Raw genomic sequence first — 26291 nt, 5'->3', positions numbered from 1 at the left:
AAATTCAAATCTGTCTGCAATATTTGTAGAAATTACCTGGAAAAAGGGAACACCACTATTTGTTTGACAGCACACACTTGTGTCCAGGGAAGATTTATCACTGAAGATACTTTCATTAAATTCCTGCACCACCTCTTCTTCCTCCAGCGAGTCCTAAAAACAGAAGTTTCCAGTTTACACGAATGGCTAAATTCAGAGGGGATTTACAATCATTTGCTCAAGTCCCTAAAATACGTGGCACAATCTTTTGAGAGATTTATAGATCTTTACATGCACAACTATCAAGCAAAAAAAGACCTTTTAAACAGAAGACTTTGTTTTATCCCATCCTGTGCATTTTCTGAGCTTTGCATGGACACTCACATTGTAACAGACGAGTGCAGAATGTAAAAGCTTCCAGAACTCTGTGTTTACAGAGTTGAACTGAAACACTTTAAAGTGTTGTACTAACTGTTCAATCCCATATCTTCTGGATGAGTGGTTACAAAATGGAGCCTTGTATTTATACCATCTCACATTTACCTGATCCACATGCTCTACCATCTTTGCTGCACTATTTAATGTAGCCATGAGTTCTGGTTGCTGTCGTCTCAATTGCTCAAGCAGCAGGTCACGAGGTTCTGTTCTCACAAGAGTCACTGGATAAAAGTAGTCTTTTCTCTGTGGAGTTGTCCCTTTAATGAAGTTGATGTAAAAAATGAATGGCATTATTAAACACTTCCAGATTTTATTAAATGAAATGTAGGAATCATTCTTGGTAGACATTCTTGTCCATATTAAAAAAATTCAAGACCATCAGTCACTTCATGTTCCCATTAGTTTTAGCTTATGAACTCGGTACTCAAGTAGCTTGCTGTGAGACCATTCCCCTTGCCATCCCCCACTGTGAATACCTGTTGGGATATCCACTTTAAGTTCCTCCTGCAGGAAGGCATTAACCTGAGTCAATCCATATTGTGCTTCCTCATGGAGGATCAGTTTCTGCTCCAGGAACATCTCCTTATCATTTTTAATCTGGTCCAGGAGGCTATTCAGTGACCTCTCTTCATCAGCTTTCTGTCTATTAATCTGGTCTGTGACTTCAGCAACTGATGCATTACAGCTTTCATTTGCATTCTGAAAGACAGAATACCAAATTAACAATAAAATTAAGGCTAAGGTCTCTTGCCTAACTGGTGGAGCAAGATAAGTTACATTTCAGGTTGTGTCACTAAACTTAAATGTGACCTCAACTGAAGAGTTTGGCCATGCTGATTTATATTCATTTTGAGAGCTGTATTTAGAATAATCCATTTCTTGGAACGTACATGCTATCCTTTGGGAACAGATGCCAATAGCTAGTCATAGGAACACAGACATTGCTATGCTGGATCAGAGCACTGGTTTCTCAGATTCAGTATCAAGTCTCCAACAGTAAATAGCACTAAATGCTTCAAAGTAAGATGCAAATAATTGCATATTGGACAATGCTAGGATAAAACACCTGCAAGGGGCTAGGAAGAAAGTTTACATTTTACAAAGCATTTTTAGCCCGTAAGGTTGCAAAGAAAGTATTCCAGACATGAAGACATCTGGAATGAATAGATAGTGTTTTCTTCCGGAGTCTTCAAACACTTAGCTGTGCATTTTCCACATTGGGGTGTTAACTCTGAAGTCTAGTGACACTTTAAATGTCAGTATTAAACTAGTTCATTATTTATTTTAGCAAAGGCGTGGGAAAGGATTGGGAGTGAAATCCATGGATGGGAGAGTTGTTACAGGGAAGGAAAAAACAGACAGGGAAAAGAAGAATGTGAAAGGAAGAAAAATAAAGGACCAGAAATAGCAGTAGCCCCAAAGGAGAACATTTTCCCCACTGATTGATGCCAAACCTAACAATGATAATAATTAAAAGGTTAGCTACCACTTGAAAGCCATATTCTATACTTGATCACTATGCAAACCTTCCCACTGACAAATCTACTGTAGACTATGGGGGGCATGTAAGTTTTCAAAGGGAGTGTGCTAAAGTTTTACACCAGTCTACAGGTCAGAACTATGGACCAGATAAGTTGGATAATGTTTTTATGCTATTTGCACTTCAAATTCGAACTCTGTGCTCTTAAATTCAATTTTGCCTTCTTATTAGCTTCCACTTCGATTGAATTTCCATTTTCTGAAAAATGCCTGTTTGGCTCAGAAACCTCTTCTACTTTGCCATTTAACCATACTGGTTTTCTTGCCTTCCTGCTTCTCCTTTAATCACATGTGATTATTCTATACTTCAGCAGACTATATAGAGGCTAAGATTTAGTTTTCTTACTTTTGAGATGTCCCTTTTCTAAAGTTGTATGTCTGTGCTAATTTTGATTATTCTTCTACCAGGGATACTGATTTAATCAAATTGTGGTCCTTAGTGATATAATTCTGTTTTTTGTTTTAAACCAACTCCTGTGTTACTTCAACAGTGCTAGCTACCACAAAAAGAGAGGCTATTCTGTAAGACGTAATTATTTAGAGGCTTAGATTACTTCTCTAAACCTAAACTCATTTTGAAATTTGACAAGTTTATATATTGGTGGTTAAGTGTTCCCTCTAATTTTTCTCACCCACGTGCAGAATGCATTTTGTTATGTGCACCAATTGGAGGTGATGTGACACACATCACCTTCAATTGGTGCACATAAAATTCATGTGGCGGGGTGTGGCCGAGGGGTTTGTAGTGTGGGAGGGGGCTCAGGCTGGGGGTGCGGGCTTGGGGTGTGGCTGAGGGGCTTGGGGTGCAGTGGGGCTCCTCAGGGCTACAGTGGGGAGAGAGGACCACCTCTCCCCCCCAGCAGCACCTGGGCTGGGGGGGGGAGGGGCGTCTGTCCCCCGACATGGCGGGTCTGGGACTGGGCTGGGGCGCCGCGGCAGGCCTGGGGTTTAGGGAGAAGCATCTCTCCCTATCTCTGCCCTGAGCGCCGTTTAATAGGCAGCTGCACGGCTGCGCAGTTTAGATGGAACTTAGATGGTTAATATCTCATATCAAAAGATTGGGTACATGATGTTACAGGAAACGAGAAGCAAGCCAACCTCTATCCTGATCAGGCCTGTAGCATAACAATAGTACTGTAGAATGATATACAGATGACTTTGGATTTGTATCTACACATATTCTACTTTCTGGTCCTCTCCATTGAGAACTTCATAGTCTAATGAAAAGTTATCAGTTACCCTCTGTAAACACTGAAGTCGTTCCAGCTCACTGCGGGAGGAGGAGATCTGTTGATCAGTAAGGCAGTCAATCTTAGTATTTGCAGATTCAACCCATTCATCTGTCTCCTGACACACTGTGGTGAGATTTCTGTGAAGCTGTTCACAGCATTCAGTGGACTCCTCCAGCAACTTTTTGTCTTCCTTGTTTAGATGCCTGATCTCTCGTGAGAAGTTATCCAAAGATGCAATGTATTTGTTGTGGTGGGAAGTTGTACAACTGACTAGGTCTGTAGTTTGCCTGCATGAACAACAGATTCATAATATAGATCAGAGTATTTGGAAATGCTGATTTAAAAACATCATGCATTTCATATGATTTGACAACAGCAGCAGTGACAGTCTAATTTCAAAGTAAGCCAGATCCAATCCTATTATAATAAGATGCCATTGGAATGCTTTCTATTTAAGCTATTTATGCAGTAAAGCTTTCCCTAACCACAATCTAGTACAGTGGTTGCCAACCGGTCAGTCCTAGAGGATCTCCCAGTCGATCTCCCAGTCGATTGGTGGTGCAGTGGGGCTGCCGCTAAGACAGGCTCCCTGCCTGCCCCGGCCCCACACTGCTCCCGGAAGCGGCCAGCACGGCCCTGTGGGTGCAGGGGGTCTCCCTCCATGCGCTACTCCAGCCTGCAAGCACTGCCCTTGCAGGTCCCATTGGCCAGGAACGGGGAGCTATGGCCAAAGGGAGCTGCGGGGGCAGTGCTTGCAGAGAGGTGCAGCGCACGGAGCCACATGCCCCCCCGTCCCGTCCCAGGAGCCGCAGGGGCTCATTGGCCCCTTCCGGGAGTGGCGTGGGGCCGGGTTAGGCAGGGAGCCTGCCTTAGTGGCAGCCACATTGTGCCGCCGACCAGGAGCCGCCAGAGGTAAGAGCTGCCCGGCGGGATGCCGCACCCCATACCCCCTCCTGCACACCAAAGCCCCAGCCCTGAGCCCCCTCCTGCACCCCAACACTCTGCCCCAGCCCTGACCCCCCTCCCAGAGCTTGCACCCCTCACGCCTCCTGCACCCAATCCTCTGCCCCAGGCTCAGCCCAGAGCCCGCACCCCCCCCCCCCAAACCCGGTGAGAGTGAGTGAGGGTGGGGGAGAGCAAGCGACGAGGGGGGGGGAATGGAGTGAGTGGAACGGGGCCTTGGGGAAGGGGCAGGGTAGATCCTGGGTTGCCCTTAAATTCAAAAAGTGATCCTGGGCGTAAAAAGATTGGAGACAACTGATGAAACGGTTACTCACCTTCTTGTAACGGTTGTTCTTCGAGATGTGTTGTTCATGTCCATTCCAAGCAGGTGTGTGCACGCCGCGTGCACCCAGCCGGAAGATTTTACTATAGCAGTGTCCGTAGGGTCGGCTCCGGCGCCCCCTGGAGTGGCGCCCTCATGGCGCTGTATATAGGGGCCAGCCAACCCCCCACCCCCTCAGTTCCTTCTTGCCGATACTCCGACAGAGGGGTAGGAGGGTGGGTATTGGAATGGACATGAACAACACATCTCGAAGAACAACCGTTATGAGAAGGTGAGTAACCGTTTCTTCTTCTTCGAGTGATTGTTCATGTCCATTCCAAGCAGGTGACTCACAAGCGCAAGTCTAGGTGGCGGGGTCGGAGGTCACTGCAGACTGGAGGACTGCACAGCCAAATGCAGCATCCTCTCTGGCTTGGCGCGTGATGGCGTAGTGCGCCGTAAAGGTGTGGATTGAGGACCAGGTGGCTGCTCTACAAATTTTCTGCGTCGGGACGTGGGCCAGGAACGCGGCTGAAGAGGCCTGCACGCTTGTGGAGTGGGCCGTGATAGGCGGGGCTGGTATATTGGCCCGACTGTAGCACTCCTGGATGCAGGTTCTGATCCAAGCCGAGATCCGCTGTGACGTGACCGGGAGCCCTTTCCTACTGTCGGCCACGGCGACGAAAAGTTGGGTCGACTTCCTGAAGGATCTCATCCTTTCGATATAGAACGCGAGAGCCCTGCGAACGTCCAGAGAATGCAGCCTGCACTCCTTAGCCGAGGAGTGCGGTTTGGGATAAAACACAGGGAGGAAAATGTCTTGACCCATGTGAAATGTGGAAACCACCTTAGGCAGGAACGCTGGGTGCGGCCTGAGTTGGACCTTGTCCTTGTGGAAGACTGTGTATGGAGGTTCAGATGTTAGAGCTCTGAGTTCCGATACTCTCTGGGCTGATGTGATAGCCACCAAGAACGTGACCTTATACGAGAGGTATAACAGCGAGCATGAAGCCAACGGCTCGAATGGGGGCCCCGTGAGGACAGACAGGACCAAATTGAGGTCCCAAGCAGGGACAGGTTGACGGATGTGCGGGAACAATCTGTCAAGGCCCTTAAGGAATCGTCCAACGAGTGGGTTCGCAAACACTGAGGTCCCCCCGTCTCCAGGGTGGAACGCGGAGATTGCAGCAAGGTGTACTCGAACCGACGAGAGAGTTAGTCCCAGATGTCTCAGATGTAGCAAATCGTCCAATATGAGAGGGACCGGGGCGAGCAAGGGGGCCTGACCCCGTTGTGTAGCCCAGAGGGAGAAGCGCTTCCACTTGGCCAAGTACGTGGTCCTTGTTGAGGGCTTCCTGCTGCCCAACAGGACCTGTCTGACCTGATGAGAGCATCGTAACTCCACTGGGTTTAGCCATCCAAGCTGTAAGGTGGAGCGACTCCAGGTTCGGGTGAAGGAGGCGACCGCGATCTGCGTGATCAAGTCCGGTAGTAGGGGCAACCGGAGTGGAACCCTCGTAGACATGTGTAGGAGAGCTGTGTACCAGTGCTGTCGCGGCCACGCAGGCGCTATCAGGATGAGTCGAGCATGATCCCTGCGGGCCTTGAGGATTACCCTGTGAATCAAGGGAATCGGGGGAAAGGCGTAAAAAAGCCCGTCTGCCCAAGAGAGGAGAAAAGCGTCTGATAGGGACCCCTGACTGCGTCCCATGAGGGAGCAGAATTGACGACACTTCCTGTTCTCGTTGGAGGCAGACAAGTCCACCTGGGGATGACCCCAGAGTCGGAAAATTGAGAGAACTATATCCCAGCGGATAGACCACTCGTGGCCCTGGAACGAGCAGCTGAGGGCGTCCGCGAGCGCGTTGTGCGTGCCCGGGAGGTAGGATGCTGTCAGGTGAATTACGTTCTGTACGCAAGAGTCCCATAATGCAAGGGCCTCCTGGCAAAGGGGAGAGGAGCGAGCACCACCCTGTTTGTTGATATAAAACATCGTTGGAGTATTGTCTGTGAGGACAGAAATGCACCTGCCTGCCAGCTGGGACTTGAATGCTATGCATGCGAGGCGTACCGCTCGCAATTCCCTGACATTGATGTGCAGTGACAGATCCTCCCGCGACCAAAGACCTTGTGTTCTGAGGTGGCCCAGATGTGCACCCCATCCCCGATCCGATGCATCCGTTACCAGGGATAGGGAGGGTTCGGGGTCCAGGAAAGGAACTCCCGCGCAGACCACCCGCGGGTCTAGCCACCATTGAAGGGAGTCCAACACCGGCGGAGGTAACGTCACCACTGATTCTAGGGAGTCCCTGACTGGCCCATAAACCCGTGCCAACCAAGATTGGAGTGGGCGCAGTCTGAGCCTGGCGTGTCTCACCACGTAGGTACATGCGGCCATGTGTCCTAGTAATTTGAGGCAGCTTCTTACTGTGGTGGAAGGGTAACTTTGGAGGCCGAGAATGATGTTGGATATAGTTCGGAATCTGGCCTCTGGGAGATATGCCCTGGCTTGTGTCGAGTCCAGAACTGCTCCTATGAATTCGATTTTTTTGAGTTGGAGACAGTGTGGACTTGGGGAGGGGGACTGGTGGGGCGGGAGGGAGGAGAACTGCATAGAATATCCCTCCTCTACCGTGCGCAGCACCCAAGCATCCGATGTGATCTGGGCCCACACACGATAGAAGGGGGACAGGCGTGACGAAAAGGTAAGGTTGGACGGATCCAGGGTTCTGAGTGGGAGGTCGTCCTCGACCAAGCCATCAAAATGGTGGTCTAGGCCCCTGTGTAGGCCTTGGTTGGGCAGATGACTGTTCGAAAGGCTGCTGTTGTTGCCTCCTCCTGCCCGTTCTCGGCCTTCTGCGCGAGGCATCCCCTCGATTTTGAGGCTGGTACGGTTGAGGGGCCTGCGGCAGCCTGAACTGCCTACGCTGGGTAACAGGGGTGTGTAGGCCTAAGGAACAGAGGGTGGTCCGCGAATCCTTTAGGCTATGGAGCCTCTTATCAGTCTTTTCTGAGAAGAGCGTGGGCCCTTCAAAGGGCAGGTCCTGGATCGTTTGTTGGACCTCGTGAGGGAGGCTGGAAACTTGAAGCCAGGCCCCGCGCCTCATAACCACACCAGTCACCAACGTGCGTGAGGCTGAATCGGCCGCGTCCAAGGCCGCCTGGAGGGAAGCACGGGGTAATCAATCTTCCCTCTTCAACCAGGGCCGAAAACTCGGTTCGTGAGTCCTGTGGGAGGAGGTCCGTGAACCTAGACAAAGCCGAGCGCATGTGTCCATACCGGCTCACTGTGGCTTGCTGATTGGCAATGCACAACTGCAAGCCCCCCATTGAATATACCTTGCGCCTGAACAGGTCCAACTTTTTAGCCTCTCTATTTTTAGGAGTAGCCCCCTGGAAACTCTGGCGTTCCCTCTGGTTGGCCGCATCTACCACTAGGGAGTCCGGTGGGGGGTGTGTATAAAGATGTTCATACCCCTTGGTTGGAACAAAATATCGCCTCTCAGTCCTTTTGGCCGTAGGGGCCAATGAGGCTGGAGTTTGCCACAAGGTGCGGGTTGTGTCCGTAATGGTCTTTATGACAGGTAGGGCTACCCTAGACGGACCTGACGGGGCCAGGATGTCAATCACGGGATCTGTGTCCACCTCGATCTGCTCAGTCTGTATCGAGAGGCTCTGGGCCGCTCGAGTAAGGAGCTGTTGGAGGATCCTATTGTCCTCTAGGGCCGGTGCCGCTGAAGTTCCCGCTACTGCCTCGTCCGGAGATGAAGAGGAAGATGTCCCAAGCAAGGGCCCTTCATCTACCACGTCCCCCTCTGTGAGGGCCTGCGGCACACGGTACTCAGGCTGCACGGCCGGTGCGGGCTCAAGATGTGGCACCGCGGCCGGTACCGGGGTCGCCACCGAACGACGAGGAGTGCTGGATGGTGCCTGCGCTGTTGGGAGCAAAGTCCCTGTCGGTGCCGTTGTTTGGCCAGGGTGTGCCGTATCCCCTTGTGGCACACTCCTGTCAGACGGCGGTGCCGGTGGTGGCATTAGCGGCGGGGCCGCAGACGTTGAGGAAACAGAAGCGGTTCGTGAGCGGGGCCCGTACGCCTGACCCACTGACTGATGGTAGGCCCACGGCGTCCAGAACGGCCACTGTGGGGGCGGTTGCCACTGCTGCTGCTGATGCCACTGCGGTGGGTACGGGTGGGTACTCGTACGCGAGGACGATCGCCTGCTCCTCGATCTGTTAGAGCGGTACGAGTCCGCCTCTGAGTCAGAAGTCTCTGAATATGAGGACATAGGAGGCGCGGTACCCACTGTCGCCGGAGGGGGTGCTTGCACTGGTGCCGCTAACGTGGCGCGGTGTGGAGAGCGTGGTGAGCGCATCGCCGGTTTGTCCCTAGAGTGGTAATGGGGCCGAGCGGTAGCCGGAGGTTCTCTGCACCGGTGCGGCGACGCCGGCACCGGGAGGCTCAAGAGGTCTGATGCGGCCTCGAACGCCTCCGGCGTCGATGGGAGGCACACCTCCTCCATCGTGTCCGGGGATCTATGCCTTTCCGGACCCGACCTTGCCCTCTCCGGGGCGGGAGTCAACGGGATGGCCGGATGGGTCTGCGGTGTGAGTTGTCCTGTAACACTCGTGGATGGCGCCGGACCTTTAGAGTCCCGGTGGGGAGATTGTTCCCTCAGCGGCCTGTTCTTTTTAACCGGCACTGGCGATGGAGAGCGGCGTCTTGTAGAAGATGGTTTCTTATGCGCCGACTCTCTCCGGTGCCGGGGTTTCGGGTCCTTGGCCTCACGACTTATCTCCGGTGCCGGGGCACTGCGCACCGAGGATGAAGTGCTGGGTGCCAGCTCAGAAGGCCCGGGATCCGATTGCGGCCGCAGTGCCGCCTCCATTAGGAGGACTTTAAGTCTCTGCTCTCTATCTTTGAGAGTCCTGGGGCAAAAAGCCCTGCAGATAGTGCACCTATCCCTTTGATGGATCTCTCCGAGGCACCTTAAGCACGAAGAGTGCGGGTCACTCTTCGGCATAAATTTCCCGCAGTCCCGGCAGAGTTTGAACCCTGGGGACCCGGGCATGCCCCAGCGGGGCGACGAAAAAGTGGGGGGAAAAAACCCCCAACTAATTTAACTAGCTAACACTAATCAACAAACTAACTAATTAACTATTTAGAACAACTACAGCACACTGCCACGATTGCTGAAGAGCAAGCGAAGTTCCAGCTAGCCGTCACCAGCGGTAAGAAGGAACTGAGGGGGTGGGGGGTCGGCTGGCCCCTATATACAGCGCCATGAGGGCGCCACTCCAGGGGGTGCCGGAGCCGACCCTACGGACGCTGCTATAGTAAAATCTTCCGGCTGGTGTGCACGCGGCGCGCACACACCTGCTTGGAATGGACATGAACAATCACTCGAAGAAGAACTAGTATTACTGCGGGATTTAATAAGTTATTACATTAATTTTGGCCAAGGTTTTCAAAAGTGACTAATGACCATGGGTGTCCACTTGACAAGTCTTATAAAGACCTCAATTTTCAGAAGGTACCAAGCACCCACCCTAGGAAAATCAGATCTCTTCCAAGGGTCTCAAGTTGGACCCCTACAAGTCACGAGCCACTTTTGGAAATCCTGGGCTCTAATGTTTAGTTCAGTCAGTGAGCCCATTTTACAAGTGATAGATAATTTACTACTGATATCAACTAATTTGCCTACAGAACTGAGTGTAAGCATGCAGCAGTAATCAGGGAGCCATGCCCAGCCATATTTGATAACCACTCACAAATGTATAGTTCCTGAAAAAATGGAACCTCTTGCTTGCAAGACACATAAAAGTTTCAACTTTGAGCAGAAATTAGGTCCAAATATGTTGAGGAAATCTGAATCAGGATCTGAATTTTGTGGCAGGACCCACCTCTAACAGGTGGGACTTGTCCAAAAGAATGTACTGCACGGTAATCTACATTCTTGGTAATCTATGTAAGCGAATGTTATAAGTATACGAAAAACAATATATTTCTTACAGATGGACGTTTTCCTGGACAACAGCAATAGCGGTCTTCAAGTTTCCACCCTTTTTAGATACACCACTTAAATTCTGCTGGGTTTCCTGAACCAACAAATTCAACTGGCTTTGAAGAGAAGCCATGAGTTGGGTTGTGCCCTATTAAGAAAAATGCAGAGTTATACACCGGACAGGAGTGTTACCTGCCTCAAAGCCATTAGCACTTTCCACATGATTAAATTTAATTTAATAGACTCTTCATGGAAGGTATTATATAGCACACCAAAAAGTAGAATACATTTTAAAGCCATAACCACCAGTTGTGCTCAGGAAAGATGTAAGCAACGGATTCACTTAGATTTTGGAGTGTGTTGTGAGCAACAATTTAGCAACAGCTATAGGCCACTCCAGGAGCAGACATGTAATATTTCCATCTCCCCCACAAAGCTAGAAAAAGCATCACAATTGAGGCTGATTAACAGAAATAGGACAAGCAAATTAAATGAATGGGAAACTATGGTCATAGTACTGACTGATGAAGCAAGTATGAAGATCTATTACAGATGAGTTTAAGTCAAGCCAGGTGAAAAACACTAGGTACAACATGCTTAATTCCATCTTCTTGCTCTAAGAAAAAGATGATACCTTTGTAAGTGCCAGCTTTGCCAGCTCTGCTTCTTCCTTTAAACTCTCACAGTCATTCTGAAGTTGAGCCAGAACACTGGTTACATCTTCCTGTAATTTATTTAGAGCGAGACAGTGTTCTGTAAAGAACGTGCTTGTTTCCTCTTTATGTCCTTCCATCTTTAGAGGGAAATAAATTACATGAAGGTTAGATAAGGAAGCCATGAATTATGGTAGTTAAAGTGGAGGTTTTCATAATCCTAGTGCTATAACCATACACTGGTTATACATATACAGAATCTCTACACCCTAAAGAGCTTGCAGTTTAAAGCCACTACTGAATAAAGTATGGTGGACAAACATGGCAGTTGTTGCAGGTAGGCTTTGCAGAAGTTTGAAGTTAAAGGGAGGTTGGTATATTAGGCAAGCGGCTGTTCTAAACATAAGGGATGGTGTGAAACAGAGCACAGTAGAATGAGGACAAAAGGGGAGATGCTTGGGCAGGACAACAGCACAATGCATTAGAATACTTCAAAAGTTAGAACAAACTACACACTGAGGAAGATAGCAAGCCAGTATAGATACTCTAGACAGGAGAGATGTGGTCAGAACAAATGAAGAAGAGCATTTTGGAGGAACTGGAGGCAAAAGAAATGGGAGGGGGAGGTTTAAGCAGTGTTCCTTTCTTTTATCTAAAACCTTGAGGAGCCAAACTTTGACATTCTGACAATTGAGATTGTACTGATGTGGGGAAATCATGAGCACACAAAGGAAGAGGTCACTCATGGAAAAGCAGATTTGGAAGTCAGAGAGGTAACAGATAAACCCATGGGGCAGCATATGCAGGTGGGCAAGGCCAAACCAGAGATGGAGACTGAGATGAGAACCCTGGGAAGAGTCACTGAGAAAGTGACCAATAAGCTAAGTGAACTAGAAGAGCACAGCAAGGGAAGTCCAAGAAGAAGTCTGTGTGAAAGCAAAATATCCATGCATTTACCTTTTCTGCCACAGCTGAACAGGTCTTGATGTTATTCTGAAACTGACTGTTTACTCCCAATACAAATTCTACCACAGGTACCAGACTACTCAATGCTCTTTCCATTCCAGATTTATGCTCTTCCTAGAAAAGATGGTGGGGGGGGGGGGGAAATTAAATACCAGACAACTCCTCAATTCAAGTCTACAAGAGATTATTCAGATTCATTTGAATATATTCAGGGCCCTGTGTATTCTGCAATTGCAAAATTTGCTCCAGAATTTCCCTTGCTGTAGAATTGTGCTCCAGAATCTTAATCATCAGGGGAAAAAAAAAAAGTTTCCAGACCTTCTGTTTGGGAAGATAGCCTTGAACATGTGAACAGAGTATAAACCCATAACAACCTACTTCTAAAAAGCCTGCAACAATGGCCCAGGTGTGACTGCCCCCATCATCTTACTTCAAGCCCTATAGATTCAGTAACCATGCAATTGACGGCTCTGAGACAGCTCCTGAATTGAAAGTTATTTTTATTAAATTGACTAGACCAAGTTTATGGAAGCCCTTTAAGAGTCAGAAAGATCCATATTCCCAAAATAACTCAAGAGCATCTAGATTAACTAACCATCAATCTCTTCAACTCAGCTTTATGTTTTACTGACAGAGTCTCCTGTTCTAGTATTTTTTCAGAAACCCAAGAAGTTTCAGCAGACAGCATTTCCACAACAGAGGCAAAAGATGAAGATACGGCTGATGCAATAACATTAGTGGTTGAAGAGCTGGCAGACAGAAGGTCACCTACAAAGGTAAACAGAACATTACAAACTTTGTAAAGAGTTTTCCCAACAGTCCTGTGGCATAAGAGGATAAGGGTTCATGTTAGGATACGCTAATAATGTGGTACTAGGACAAGAACAAACAATTTGCCCTAGCCAGAAACAGTGCCTCTCATCAGTCACAAGTGTTGCCTACAACACAGCAAATTGAAGTGGATGTTTGGGCATAACCTTTACTGTATGGGTATGATTACCCAACTTGGACTATCATTGGTGTGAAAAAATTCAGCTCTAGTATTTTAGGTAAAGCCTGGTCCTTATGTCATGCCATATCAATTTTAGGAAAGTCTTTGGTATTTCTGCTGCATAGAATTCATGTAAGAAGTCAGAAGATAGACTGATATAAACTTGTTACACTTACCAACTAAATTAGTGTAAGATTCTATCATTTGTTGCTGTTTCAAACTGTTCTCATTAACAGAATCTTGTATTTTGCTAAACAGAGCATTCATTTGTCCTGCAAATCTGTGCTGGGCTTCTGCATTGTGTTGATCAACTACTTTTTTACGATCTAGTTTTGCATGGAGACCAGACACATCTTTTGTTGTTTCTTCAACCGTATTAAGCAACTAAAATAAAATTTAAAAAAAGTTACATTGTCAATCTTCAGATGAACCACTTCAGCCTCAAAACATAACTGAAGGGTGTACTATAGTCTTGTTTAACTTAGATGATGAAAACTTAAACATATTGTTTAAAGTAGGAGTTGCATCCCTAGAGAAGGGAAGCCAAGAGTTTGCATTAACATGCTTAGTATATCACTACAGTTAATTTCTTAATCCTTATGTAAACTACGATCAGGTGTTCAGGCATTCAGAAAGTTGCAGACAAGACATTGTTTACTCTTACCAACTTTGAGAAGAGACACACCAAGGCTTTAACATCCCAGTAACCATTGTCCCAAAAATAGGACAATAGGAAGCGAAGGAGCATGGTGGCATCCCCTCTCTGAAGTGTAAATACACGCTTCACTAGGACTCTGACATTTAGGTAGCTTCCCGCTACTTGTGTAGTGAATAATATAGAATTTGACAATGTAGTTTGCCTGCCAATTACTCCTGAGGGCATTCTGTGCCAAAAACGTTAAAATTCTGCAAATTTTATTTGTCAAATGTGGAGGCTTCAGCATGGCATTCGGGAGCACAGGCAACTGGCTGCACAGAGGTGGGAGATCACTGTGCAGCCCCCCCGGACACGGACTCATCAGTGAGGCTGCACCAAACCCTGACACAGCGCAAGGATCAGGCATTCCCCAGAAACATCCCAGGGCCCTGCCTCTCTGTGCCAGGTGCAGCAGGTGTGGGCAGGCAGGCTCAGCAAGGCAGCATTCATGTGTGGAGGGGCTTAGTGTGGGGGGATCCAGGTGTGGGATGAGAGGGTTCTGTGTGGGGAAATCTGGATGCAGGCAGCTCAGTGGGGGATCTGGATGCACGGGGGCTTGTTGGGGGGTTCTGGGTGTAACGGTAATGAGACTCTGCAGGGGTGGGGGGTCCAAGTGAAGGTGGTTGGGGCTCAGCAGGGTGGGGTCTGGGTGGGGGGGATAAAGCTCAGCAGGGGGGTCTGGGTGTAGGGGACTCGGTGGGGGGTCCAGATGCTGTGGGAGTGGGGATCCAGGTGCAGCTGGTTGGGGCTCGGTGGGGTGGGGATCCAGGTGCAGGGGGAGTGGGGCTCATCGGGGGGAGATTCCTGAGTGCAGGGGGATGAGGCTCAGTGGGAGGGTCTGAGTATGTGGGTGTCTGGATGCATGGGGGTTGGGCTGATGGGGGAGCAGCTTCCTGTACAGGAATCCCTCCCCCTGCAGCTGAGGTGTGATGGGTGCAGGAAGCAGGATTGGGGAGTTTGCAGAGCTTCCTGCAGCTGGGGGAGAAATCTGGGGGTGGGTCTGACCCGGCTCCGGATGCCAGGACTAGCAGAGTCTGGCGCAGGGTAGGAACCACCAGCCAGGTCTTCCCCAAGTCCCACCCCCTGCCTCACAGTGATTTACTTCTCTGCCAGCTGCCCTGGGCACCCAAAACATACTGCTAGGAGGGTTGCATGACCGCTCTTGTGGCTTCCCTTTGCTTCCCTGACAGAAAGTCATGTTTCTTCAGGGAAGCAAAGAAATCTGTGGGGGATATAAATTCTGTGCATGCACAGTGGCACAGAATTCCCCAGGAGTAGCCAATGCAAATAAACCATCTCCATTTGTTACAAGAAAGAACTCAGCAGGAATATAGGTATAGAAGAGTTATGCTGGGTAAATATAGATACAGGATTTACCACTTTGAAGAAAAAGCAAACTTTTCTACAGCAAGTCACTGCTGTAAGAATTAAGAGCAGTACTAAGCATGAAGTTATCAATATGCCCCAAAGTGTAACAGTGGCCCATAACACTATTTGGTGAGCAGTTCACTCAGTTAGTACAACAGGTTATAGGACTTTACTGCAGACCTCCTCTATGAAGTGTTTGCACCCTAGTTCTCCCCCATAATTTTATGGGACAGTTTATCCCATTTAGGGGTGGAGGTCATCTCTCGAGTTGCCATGTAGAATAAGCATTTGCTGGTTCACCGCACTCTGGGGTGATGCAGACTGGAAGACACTGGAGCTCAGAGCTTTTAGGGCAGGATGACTTTGAGGAAGGCAGCATGCTGATTAGTGAATAGTCAACCATCAAACTGTCACAAACAAACTTGCCATCTCAAGTGATGTCCCCTCCCCATCACTGTGGAGTGGGTCAGTTCATAAGTCTGTTCCAGTCTTCAGTTTTAAGATCAGTTTGCAAGATACTGTACCAGTACAGTTTTCAGAAGTCATTCCCTTAAAGATTAAGCATATTATCGATAGAATTGCTTATAGAGTATGGGAAGTTACACCTGCAATTAGTTATCAGAAATGCAATAACCTCGCTAGCAGTGCCATGCAGCTTTTCTTCAGTGCTCTCCAAAGCTGAAGCCACATATTCCTCCTCCACAAGTTGAATCTTGGTTTCTTGCAAGTTTTTCTGAGTGTCTTCCAGTTCTCTTGCCCTGATCTGCAGATTCGTTTTGCATTGTTCAAGTTCATTTTTATTAGCCATGAACAGCTCAGTGACCTAAAGTGCAATTTAATAATGCAGTTAATGAGGAGATATTGCTTTTCAGAAAACTGAAGACCAACTTAGTCATACTTCCAAATCATATATTCATTAGGAAGAATATCTTCTCCCCCCAAAATGTGACTTATGCCAAATTATCAGATGACTGGTTAATTACAAATGCAGTCTCAGTTCTAAGCAGTATGTTTGATATTTGAGATCTTGTACACTAAACTTGAATATGTCTCAAAACAAGTACCAATGACACTTCTCCAAAACAAGAAAACATAATTAATCACAAGGAAAAGTTCTGCAGAATAATTACATCCACTTAAGGTTCTCCCATTAAAATCAGCCTAGCCAAATACAAGGAGGAAAAAGATTCAATTAATATTACTTAATTTAGCTAAAGGCAAGACTTGTAACATCAACATTTGATAGCTTTGTAGTTCCAAATCTTGGAGAATAATGTTTCTTATTCTCAGATTTAGTTTATTGCACATGTGCAATGAAAAGTCACCTTTTCTCACACAAAGCCTGAAAAGTAAATGCTAATCCATCCAAAAAAGAACATTTTAGAGTCCAATTTTTTGTTGAAAGTCCATCAGAACAATTTTAAGCTAAGGCAAGCTTAAGACCCAAGTGTAATATTGCATTATGCTGTTACAAGTTACCAAAGTGCAAAGCCACACTTAGTAAGAAGTTAAGCATTGGGTTTCCCTTTCAAATAATTATTTTTGATTAGGAGGTTTGAAGTTTAGCTTCACAAAACTGACTAAGCACACTCTGACTAAGCTTCCTAAAGTACCACTGGTATACAAACAGCCTTTGTTTAGACCTGGTCACAAAATGCCAGTTTGCTGGAACCAAAGTGTATTACAAAAGTGAGGTTAGACAGACGGACTTTTGTTGAATCTCAGACAGTGCACCATCAGAAAGAACCTTGTTGGCCAGGCAGGTTTTCCTTAGGAAACTTGTCTGGTTCCCTTCCAACTCACCTGGGCTTCAAGGGTCCACAGCTATAGGGCAGCCTCACCTTGCCAGGGCTTCCAGAATCTAGGATCCCAGCTACACACCAGGGAGCCATAAGAAATCTGACTTGACTGGGGTTCTCAGGACTTCCAGGCTACAAAACATGAAGTCAGGAGCCTGGAGGTCCTGGGACAGGCTGCCAGGATATATGCTCCAGGGCAGCTGCAAAACTGATGAGAATGTCAATTTCATTCAGCAGCTGCTAGTCTATTCTGTTTCAGAAACATCATGCATCTGCTTCTGAAATAATTCCCCCCCCCCAAGGATTTCCGGTTTGTCAAAAGTATAGAAAAAAAACTGGTTTAGGTCCAAATTGGAAACCAAGTTTTGAAATCTCAATTTCTTGCAAACAAGAAATCCTGAGTTTCAGGCAGCTCTACCTTTGTTCTTTTCTGACTGAACATATTAAATTATGCAAGAACTACAAACATCATCAGAAAGATTTAGATTTACAAGATGTAATCTCAGAGTGATCAGTTTGGAGTTTCTAAAAATATCACAACACCAAGCTCCTCCCTTTGATCTAGTTGTCCCCCCCCCCCCCCAACTTCTTGTTTGCAGACGAGTATTGTTAAAAGACTTCACTTACTCTTTTCACTTCTTCCTCCATGGCACTAATTTTCTCAATATACTCTGCAATTTGTTCCTCTTGAACTGTCACTTTTCCATTAAGAGCTCTAAAACAATAAGTGTAACATGACTGATTTAATAGTTACCTAATGGCTCTCATGCTGCATGGTTATTTTAATGGTACTTTTATCCTGGTTTCCATATAAACTTTAGAATCATAGACTCGTACCACAGGGACCTCGAGAGGGCATCTAGTTCAGTCCACTGCACTCATGGCAGGGCTAAGTATTAAGACCATCCATGACAGCTGTTTGTCTAACCTGCTTTTAAAAATCTCCGATGATGGAGATTACACAGTCTTCCTAGGTGATTTATTCCAGTGCTTAACCACCCTGATAGTTAGGAAGTTTTTCCTAATGTCCGACCTAAACTGCCTTTGCTGCAGTTTAAGCCCATTGCTTCTTGTCCTTTCCTTAGATGTTAGGGAGAATAATTTTTCTCTCCCTCCTCCTTGTATCAACCTTTTATGTACTTGAAAACTGTTATGTCCCCTCTCAGTCTTCTCTTCTCTAGACTAAACAAACCCAATTTTTTCAATCTTCTCATAGGTCATATTTTCTAGACCTTTAATAATTTTTGTTGTTCTTCTCTGGACTTTCTCCAATTTGTCCACACCTTTCCTCAAATGTGGCACCCAGAACTGGACACAATACTCCAGCTGAGGCCTAATCAGCGTGGAGTAGAGCAGAATTACTTCTCATGTCTTGTTTACAACACTCCTGCTAATACATCCATAATAAGTATTATTCATTCAAATGCAACAAGGATTGATGCCAGTTTGATTTAGACAGTATAATGTAAAAGAAGAACCTTGTGATTCTTCCTTCAGATGCATTATTTATTGACCAATGCACTCACAGGTATTCTGATGCAGATAAGAATTTAGAGCAGAGGTCCCCAAACTGTGGGGCATGCCCCCCTAGGTGGGCGCAGAGGAACAGTTGAGGGCCTGGATGTATATAAATCTCTGCATTAAGCATCTTCACATAACTTTCATATGACTTTGTATTATGCCTCTATTTTCATACAACTTTGTATCAGATCCTTATATAAAAAACTTTGTATTGAGCCTTGGTATAATGTTAAAAAAATGTCTTTTTGCTAGGAGTAGAATAAGATCTCTCCCCCGCTCCCTTTTAATCAATTGCCCTGTTGAACAAATGAGGTGTGAATGAGGAAGGCATGGAAGGCAAGCACCTCCAGACAGCTGCAACCTTTGGAAAGGGGATGGAAGCCAGACCCAAGAACAATAAAACGTGTCAAGTGGGCTCACTAAAGAAGAGCAGACATATTGACGGCCTTGGGGGTTAGAAGCAAGCATCTTCTTTTGAAAACACCCTCTTTGAACAGCATTGGGACAACACCCAGAAAAAAGCAGCACAAAGGACCAACGGACACAGATACAGATTTTAAATATGGTACAGATTTGCATGAGAGGGAAGCTGCTATAAATGTGAGGTGTCTTGCAGAGGACCCTGGTTCTCGTCTTGTCAACATGGGAGCATCAATCCGGATCGGCAGAAGCCCGGCTCCACCCCTCCCCCATCTAACTCACCTGGCCAGTGAAGTTAAGGGGAGCAACTAATTGGTAACAACAACAAGACGGAGTGTCCTTGTGTGTGTATTTGAATGCATGAGTGTAACATATATCATATGCATATGATACAGTGTTAATTAATACATGTATTACCAATAAATGTAGCGCTTTGCCTTATTCCCCCTGAAAAGATCCTGTGCAGTACTTTAAGTACAACATGGGGCAGCCTCCACGGGTGGTGGGGAGGGAGCAGCACCCAGCCGCCACCTGCCCGCAGCCGTGGCCCTGGCTCCACCCCCCCTTCTCAGCTCCACACCTGCCCCCAGCCTCAGCTCCTGGCCACAGCTCCATTCCCGAAGCCGAGGCTGGGACTGGGAGCAGAGCCGCACCCCGGCCATGGGCCCAGCTGCTAGCCTCCACTGTGGCCCAGCTGCAGCTCTGCTTTGCTCCCAGCCCCAACCCCACCTGCGGCCCCAGTCTCAGCCCTCACACCCCGCTCCCAGAGCCTCGGGCCCTGCTCCTGGCCCTGGTGGGCACAGACAGGGGTAATGGGGGTGGGGGGGGGTTGCAACCCTGAAAATTTTTGGGACCACTAGTTTAGAGAGACTGACTTTGTACTAGCCGCAGTTCTTACAGGTACAAATGCTCCTATAAATTATGTTACATTTGAGGATGTAGTTGCCATGCTTGACACACCGTGTTTTGCAATAGTCAAGGACTCACTCATAGTTTTCAGCAGAAATGTAGATTCCATTTTTCTCTCGTGCAGCAGCAAGATCTCGTTTCAGGCGTTCAATCTCCTCTGTATATTCCTGTAACAAAAATGATCTGTAAAAGACCGAAGATTCCAGTTTGATAAATTACATTTCTCCTTTGATTTTGAGTTAGCAGATGGCTGTTACGCTGTAAGATGTTACACATGCCCTTAAGAAAAATTTTATACGGAAGGTAAAATAATGTTTTAAGTGTTAGTACTGTTAGTTTCACATCTTGAAAGTAGTTACAGCATTGCAGAACCTCTCATTAAATACATTTGATTAGATGTAAAGCGATAGTGCTCAACAGTAAAATTTAACTAGGCAGTGTCTAACATCTTAAAATAACCACCTATAAAGTTCCCTTACTAAAGGTCAATTTTATCTGACATGCTGTGTTATTTGTCAAACCTTAATGACTGATCCACTGTATGAGAGACTGGGATGCTTGTGTCTGAGTTGAGGCACCTATTGTGTTAATATTTTGCCAAATTTTAGTTGCTACCATATGAACAGGTGTCCACCTCAAAAGCTGTAACCAGTACCCTGACTGGCAATTTCAGCAAAAGGGCCAAAAGCTGAATCAGTAGGGAGATTCAATCCTTAAGACTGAACACCCCACTCATCACTAAAGTGGTGCCTACAGGACAGGATGAAATAGTAACATTGCTAAGGCTCAGCAATTTGGCTGGCCTGACAGAAATAAATTTAACTAACCTTTAATTTGTGAAAGCATACTGGAAAGTTACCTTAATGAGAGCTTTTTTGGTCAGCTTCTGGTTAACTTCAGGCTTATTCATGATATTCTTTGCTCTATGTGCATATTCTAGAGTGCTCAAAGTCTCCTGTATAAAAGTACAAAGACAGACACATGACTTCTAGATGAAGGTTTAAGATTTCAGTACTTCATCTGAACTTTTGTATAATTTACAGACTGCTGGAATAAGTATCCCACTAACAACAACGTAGGATGGATCAGCTTGCACAAAGGTAGGCAGGGTCAAGTCTTTACCTCAAGATTTACAGATGCAGGAGAAACTGTGGCAATTATAGATGTTTTTGTACGCCCTCCAAGAGAATCCTGCAGGATTCTAGTGAGTTTAGATTCCCTGTATGGAATATGTGGGGTTCTTTCTACAAGAGCAGTAATAACTCTCCCCAGAGTAAGCAGAGACTGATTGATATTTCCAGCTTCACGAGCTCTTTTGTCAACTGCTCCAGAACGACCAATGTTTTCACTTCCTGCAAGATCAACCTGAAAGGAGAAAAAAATGAAATCTGGAACAACTCCTATCTTGTAAAGCTGAAGATAAAGAATAATTCCCAAAATATCAATATGCCACCATGTGTACAACCTAGCTTCCCTCAGGCCTGGTCTACACTACGAGTTTAGGTCGACTTTAGCCGCGTTAAATCGAATTTAGCCTGGACACGTTCACACGACGAAGCCCTTTCTTTCAACTTAAAGGGCCCTTTAAACCGGTTTCTTTACTCCACCTCCGACGAGGGGATTAGCGATCAAATCGGCCTTAGGGGGTCGGAATTGGGTTAGTGTGGACGGAATTCGACGTTATTGGCCTCCGGGAGCTATCCCACAGTGCTTCATTGTGACCGCTCTGGACAGCACTCTCAACTCAGATGCACTGGCCAGGTAGACAGGAAAAGCCCCGCGAACGTTTGAATTTCATTTCCTGTTTGCTGAGCGTGGAGAGCACAGGTGACCACGCAGAGCTCATCAGCACAGGTAACCGTGATGGAGTCCCAGGATCGCAAAAGAGCTCCAGCATGGACAGAACGGGAGGTACGGGATCTGCTCGCCATATGGGGAGATGAATCAGTGCTGGCTGAACTCCAAAGCAGTAAATGAAATGGCAAAATATTAGAAAAGGTCTCCAAGGCCATGAAGGACAGAGGCCATAACAGGGACGCACAGCAGTGCCACGTGAAAATTAAGGAGCTAAGGCAAGCCTACCACAAAGCCAGAGAAGCAAACGGAAGGTCCGGGGCTGAGCCGCAAACATGCCGCTTCTACGCGGAGCTGCATGCCATTCTAGGGGGTGCAGCCACCACTACCCCAACCGTGTGCTATGAGTCCCTCACTGGAGGGACACACAGGGAAGCGGGTTCGGGGTACGAGGAAGATGAGGATGAAGATAATGTAAATAGCTCACAGCAGCAAGGAAGCGGAGAAACCGGTTTCCCCAACAGCCAGGATATGTTTATCACCCTGGACCTGGAACCAGTAACCCCCGAACTCACCCAAGATCCTGTGGGCACACAGGGGACCTCTGGTGAGTGTACCTTTGTAAATATTACACATGGTTTAAAAGCAAGCGTGTTTAATGATTAATGATTAATTTGCCCTGGCAATCGCGGCCAGTACAGCTACTGGAAAAGTCTGTTAACGTGTATGGGGATGGAGCGGAAATCCTCCAGGGACATCTCCAGAAAGCTCTCCTTCATGTACTCCCAAAGCCTTTGCAAAAGGTTTCTGGGGAGGGCTGCCTTATCCCGTCCGCCATGGAGGGACACTTTACCACACCAGGCCAGTAGCACGTAGTCTGGAATCATTGCATAACAAAGCATGGCAGCGTATGGTCCCGGTGTTTGCTGGCATGCAGACAACATCCATTCCTTATCGCTCTTTGTTATCCTCAGGAGAGTGATATCATTCACGGTCACCTGGTTGAAATGGGGCAATTTTATTAAGGGGACATTCAGAGGTGCCCCTTCCTGCTCTGCTGAACAGAAATATTCCCCGCTGTTAGCCACGCGGTGGGGGGAGGGGTGAAGTGATCATCCCAGAGAATTGGGTGTGTGGGGGAGGGGAATTAGTTGGGTTTGTGCTGCACGTTAACCCTGAAACCGCAGCCCCTCCTTTTACATTGCAAACCCATTTTAAATGGCCAACCCAACGGGTGCTTGGTATGGTTAATGAGAGCAGTACTGTTTTAAACCATCCCCACATGTTAACAAGGTTAAAAAAGCCAAAAGACTATGTCTTCCCTCCTCCCCCACCCATCCCGGGCTACCTTTGCAATTATCCCCCTAGTTGTGTGATGAATTAATAAAGAATGCATGAATGTGAAGTAACAATGACTTTATTGCCTCTGCAAGTGGTGCTTGAAGGGGGGAGGGTAGGGGAGTTGGTTTACAGGGAAGTAGAGTTAACCGGGTGGGTGGGGGGGCGGAGATTTCATCAAGGAGAAACAAACAGAAGTTTCACACCGTAGCCTGGCCAGTCACAAAACTAGTTTTCAAAGCTTCTCTGATTGCTGTGCTCCTCTAACCGCCCTGGTGTCTGGCTGCGCGTAATCAGCGGCCAGGCGATTTGCCTCTACCTCCCACCCCGCCATAAATGTCTCCCCCTTACTCTCACATATATTGTGGAGCGCACAGCAAGCAGCAATAACAATGGGGATATTCTTTTCGCTAAGGTCTGAGTGAGTCAGTAAGCTGCGCCAGCGCGCTTTTAAACGCCCAAATGCACATTCCACCACCATTCGGCACTTGCTTAGCCTGTAGTTGAACAGGTCCTGACTCCTGTCCAGGCTGCCTGTGTACGGCTTCATGAGCCATGGCATTAAGGGGTAGACTGGGTCCCCAAGGATCACGATAGGCATTTCAACATCCCCAACGGTTATTTTCTGGTCCGGGAAGAAAGTCCCTTCCTCCAGCTTTCGAAACAGAGCAGAGTACCTGAAGACGCGAGCATCATGTACCCTTCCCGGCCAGCCCACGTTGATGTCGGTGAAACGTCCCTTGTGATCCACCAGGGCTTGCAGCAGCATTGAAAAGTACCCCTTGCGGTTTATGTACTCGGTGGCTTGGTGCTCCGGTGCCAAGATAGGGATATGGGTTCCATCTATCGCCCCACCACAGTTTGGGAATCCCATTGCAGCAAAGCCATCCACTATGGCCTGCACGTTTCCCAGAGTCACTACCCTTGATATCACCAGGTCTCTCATTGCCCTGGCAACTTGGATCACAGAAGCCCCCACAGTAGATTTGCCCACTCCAAATTGATTCCCCGACTGACCGGTAGCTGTCTGGCGTTGCAAGCTTCCACAGGGCTATCGCCACTCGCTTCTCAACTGTGAGGGCTGCTCTCATCCTGGTATTCTGGTGCTTCAGGGCAGGGGAAAGCAAGTCACAAAGTTCCATGAAAGTGCCCTTACGCATGCGAAAGTTTCGCAGCCACTGGGAATCGTCCCACACCTGCAGCACGATGCGGTCCCACCAGTCTGTGCTTGTTTCCCGGGCCCAGAATCGGCGTTCCACGGCATCAACCTGCCCCAGGAACACCATGATTTCCACATTGCTGGGGCCTGTGACTTGGTGTAGGTCCATGTCCATTTCCTCATCACTCTCGTCGCCGCGCTGCAATCGCCTCCTCCTCGGCTGGTCCTGGTTTTGCTTTGGCATGTCCTGGCTCTGCATATACTCCAGGACAATGCGCGTGGTGTTCATAGTGCTCATAATTGCCGCGGTGATCTGAGTGGGCTCCATGATCCCAGTGCTAGCTATGGCGTCTGGTCTGAAAAAAGGCGCGAAACTAGTATCTGAAGGACCAGGGGAAGGAGGGAGGGAGGGGCGAGTGACGACATGGCGTACAGGTACAGGGAATTAAAATCAAGAAAGGTGGCTGTGCATCAGGGAGAAACACAAACAACTGTCACACAGAATGCCCCCCCCCCAGAGATTGAACTCCTAAGCCTGGGTTTAGCAGGCCGTTGATTTGACGGAGGAAGGGGGGAAAGGAAACGAATACAGAACAAATCTATTTTTTACATCTTAAGACGACGGTGCAGCATGACTGATAGCCCTCGGCATTTTCTGGGTGCTTGGCAGCAAATACTGGGCGCTTGGCAGTTAGCCTTCAGGCCTATTGCACGATCTGATACCTACTGCAGTATGACGACGACGGATACCAGTCATAATATACTATCTAGTGCCAAAAGGCAAGGGGTTGCTGCTGTGTAGCAATGTAGCCCCACGTCTGCCAGCCCCATGTCTGCCAGCACCCAGATCGCCCTCGGCCTCTTCTGGGTGCTTAACAGAAAATACTGGGCGCTTGGCAGAAAATAGCATACTACGACTGATAGCCATCATTGTCAAGACAGTTCGATAGGACAGAGCATGTCTGCCCAGGTGCCCATGATTGACAGCCACTGCTGTACGACGAGGACGGTTACCAGTCGTAATAAACCATCTACTGCCAAAAGGCAAAAGTTAAGGGGCTGGTGCAATGCAGCCCTACGGCTGCCAGCCCCACAGCTACCAGCACCCAGATCGCCGATGAAGGCTACCAGTCATGCTGCACCGTCTACCGCCAAAAGGCAGTTAGCTGCTGCTGCTGTGTAGCAATGCAGTCCCACGTCTGCCGACACCCGGATGACATATGGTGACGGTGAGCTGAGCTGAGCGGGCTCCATGCTTGCCGTGGTATGTTGTCTGCACAGGTAACAAGGCGCGAATCTATTGTCTGCCATTGCTGTGACGGAGGGGGAGGGGCCTGACGACATGTACCCAGAACCCCCCGCGGCACTGTTTTGCATCATTCGGGCATTGGGATCTCAACCCATAATTCCAATGGGCGCCGGAGACTGCGGGAACTGTGGGATAGCTACCCATAGTGCAATGCGCCGGAAGTCGACGCTAGCCTCGGTACTGTGGACGCGGTCCGCCGACGTAATGCACTTAGAGCATTTTATGTGGGGACACACACAATCGGCTGTATACAACCGATTTCTATAAAACCGGCTTCTATTAATTCGATCTAATGTCGTAGTGTAGACATACCCGTAGGAGTGTCTATTGTATATTCTTCTCAATGGCTTCATAAAAACATAAGAGCTGCCATACTGGGTCAGACCAATGGTCCATCTTTCTCTAACAGTGGCCTGTACCAGGGCTTTAGGGTGGCAATTATGAATAGGAAAATTATGGCATGATCCACCCCATCTTCCACTCCTGGCTTCTGGTAGTCAGAGGTTTAGGATGACCCCAAGTATGGGGTTGTGTCCCTGACCATCTTGGCTAACAGCCCTTGTTGGACCCATCCTCCAAAAAAGAACTGGATAATTCATGAACCCAGTTATACTTTTGGCAACCACAACATCCATGGCAATGAGTTTCACTGGTTAGTTGTGCATTGTATTAAAAAAACCAAAAACAAAACAAAACCTCTTCCTCTTGTTTGTATTAAACCTGCTGCCTATAAATTTAAACACGTAACCTGTTTTTTAATTGTATGAAATACACCTCAATCTGTTGCTTGGTTACAGGCCCATGCAGTCCAATCTGGTAAAGCTGGTTCCCCTAGGCTACAGCCAGCAGAGTTGTCCTATAGTGCTTCCATTTGAATAGAAGACCATCCAGATTAATGACTCCAGATTGCTC

At 47.6% G+C, this 26291-nt stretch overlaps 1 protein-coding gene across 1 annotated transcript in view; it reads right to left on the bottom strand.

Moving 5' to 3' along the window:
* Nucleotides 1-26291, bottom strand: part of KIF11 (kinesin family member 11) — a 38815-nt gene that overhangs the window by 2445 nt on the left and 10079 nt on the right. The window contains exons 8-21 of the mRNA XM_065408152.1: nt 20902-21144; nt 20639-20734; nt 19858-19946; nt 17557-17644; nt 15765-15953; nt 13242-13449; nt 12670-12842; nt 12066-12188; nt 11090-11248; nt 10464-10603; nt 3196-3475; nt 894-1116; nt 523-674; nt 37-153 (exon numbers count right to left, since the gene is read on the bottom strand). Of these exons, the coding sequence (XP_065264224.1) occupies nt 37-153; nt 523-674; nt 894-1116; nt 3196-3475; nt 10464-10603; nt 11090-11248; nt 12066-12188; nt 12670-12842; nt 13242-13449; nt 15765-15953; nt 17557-17644; nt 19858-19946; nt 20639-20734; nt 20902-21144 (2280 nt within the window). The remainder of the gene's footprint in view (nt 1-36; nt 154-522; nt 675-893; nt 1117-3195; nt 3476-10463; nt 10604-11089; nt 11249-12065; nt 12189-12669; nt 12843-13241; nt 13450-15764; nt 15954-17556; nt 17645-19857; nt 19947-20638; nt 20735-20901; nt 21145-26291) is intronic.

Source organism: Emys orbicularis, chromosome 7 (genome assembly GCF_028017835.1).
Source record: "Emys orbicularis isolate rEmyOrb1 chromosome 7, rEmyOrb1.hap1, whole genome shotgun sequence".
NCBI classification, from domain to species: Eukaryota; Metazoa; Chordata; order Testudines; family Emydidae; genus Emys; species Emys orbicularis.
Note: the sequence above shows the minus strand (reverse complement) of the source record. Positions and strands in the feature narration are given on the sequence as shown.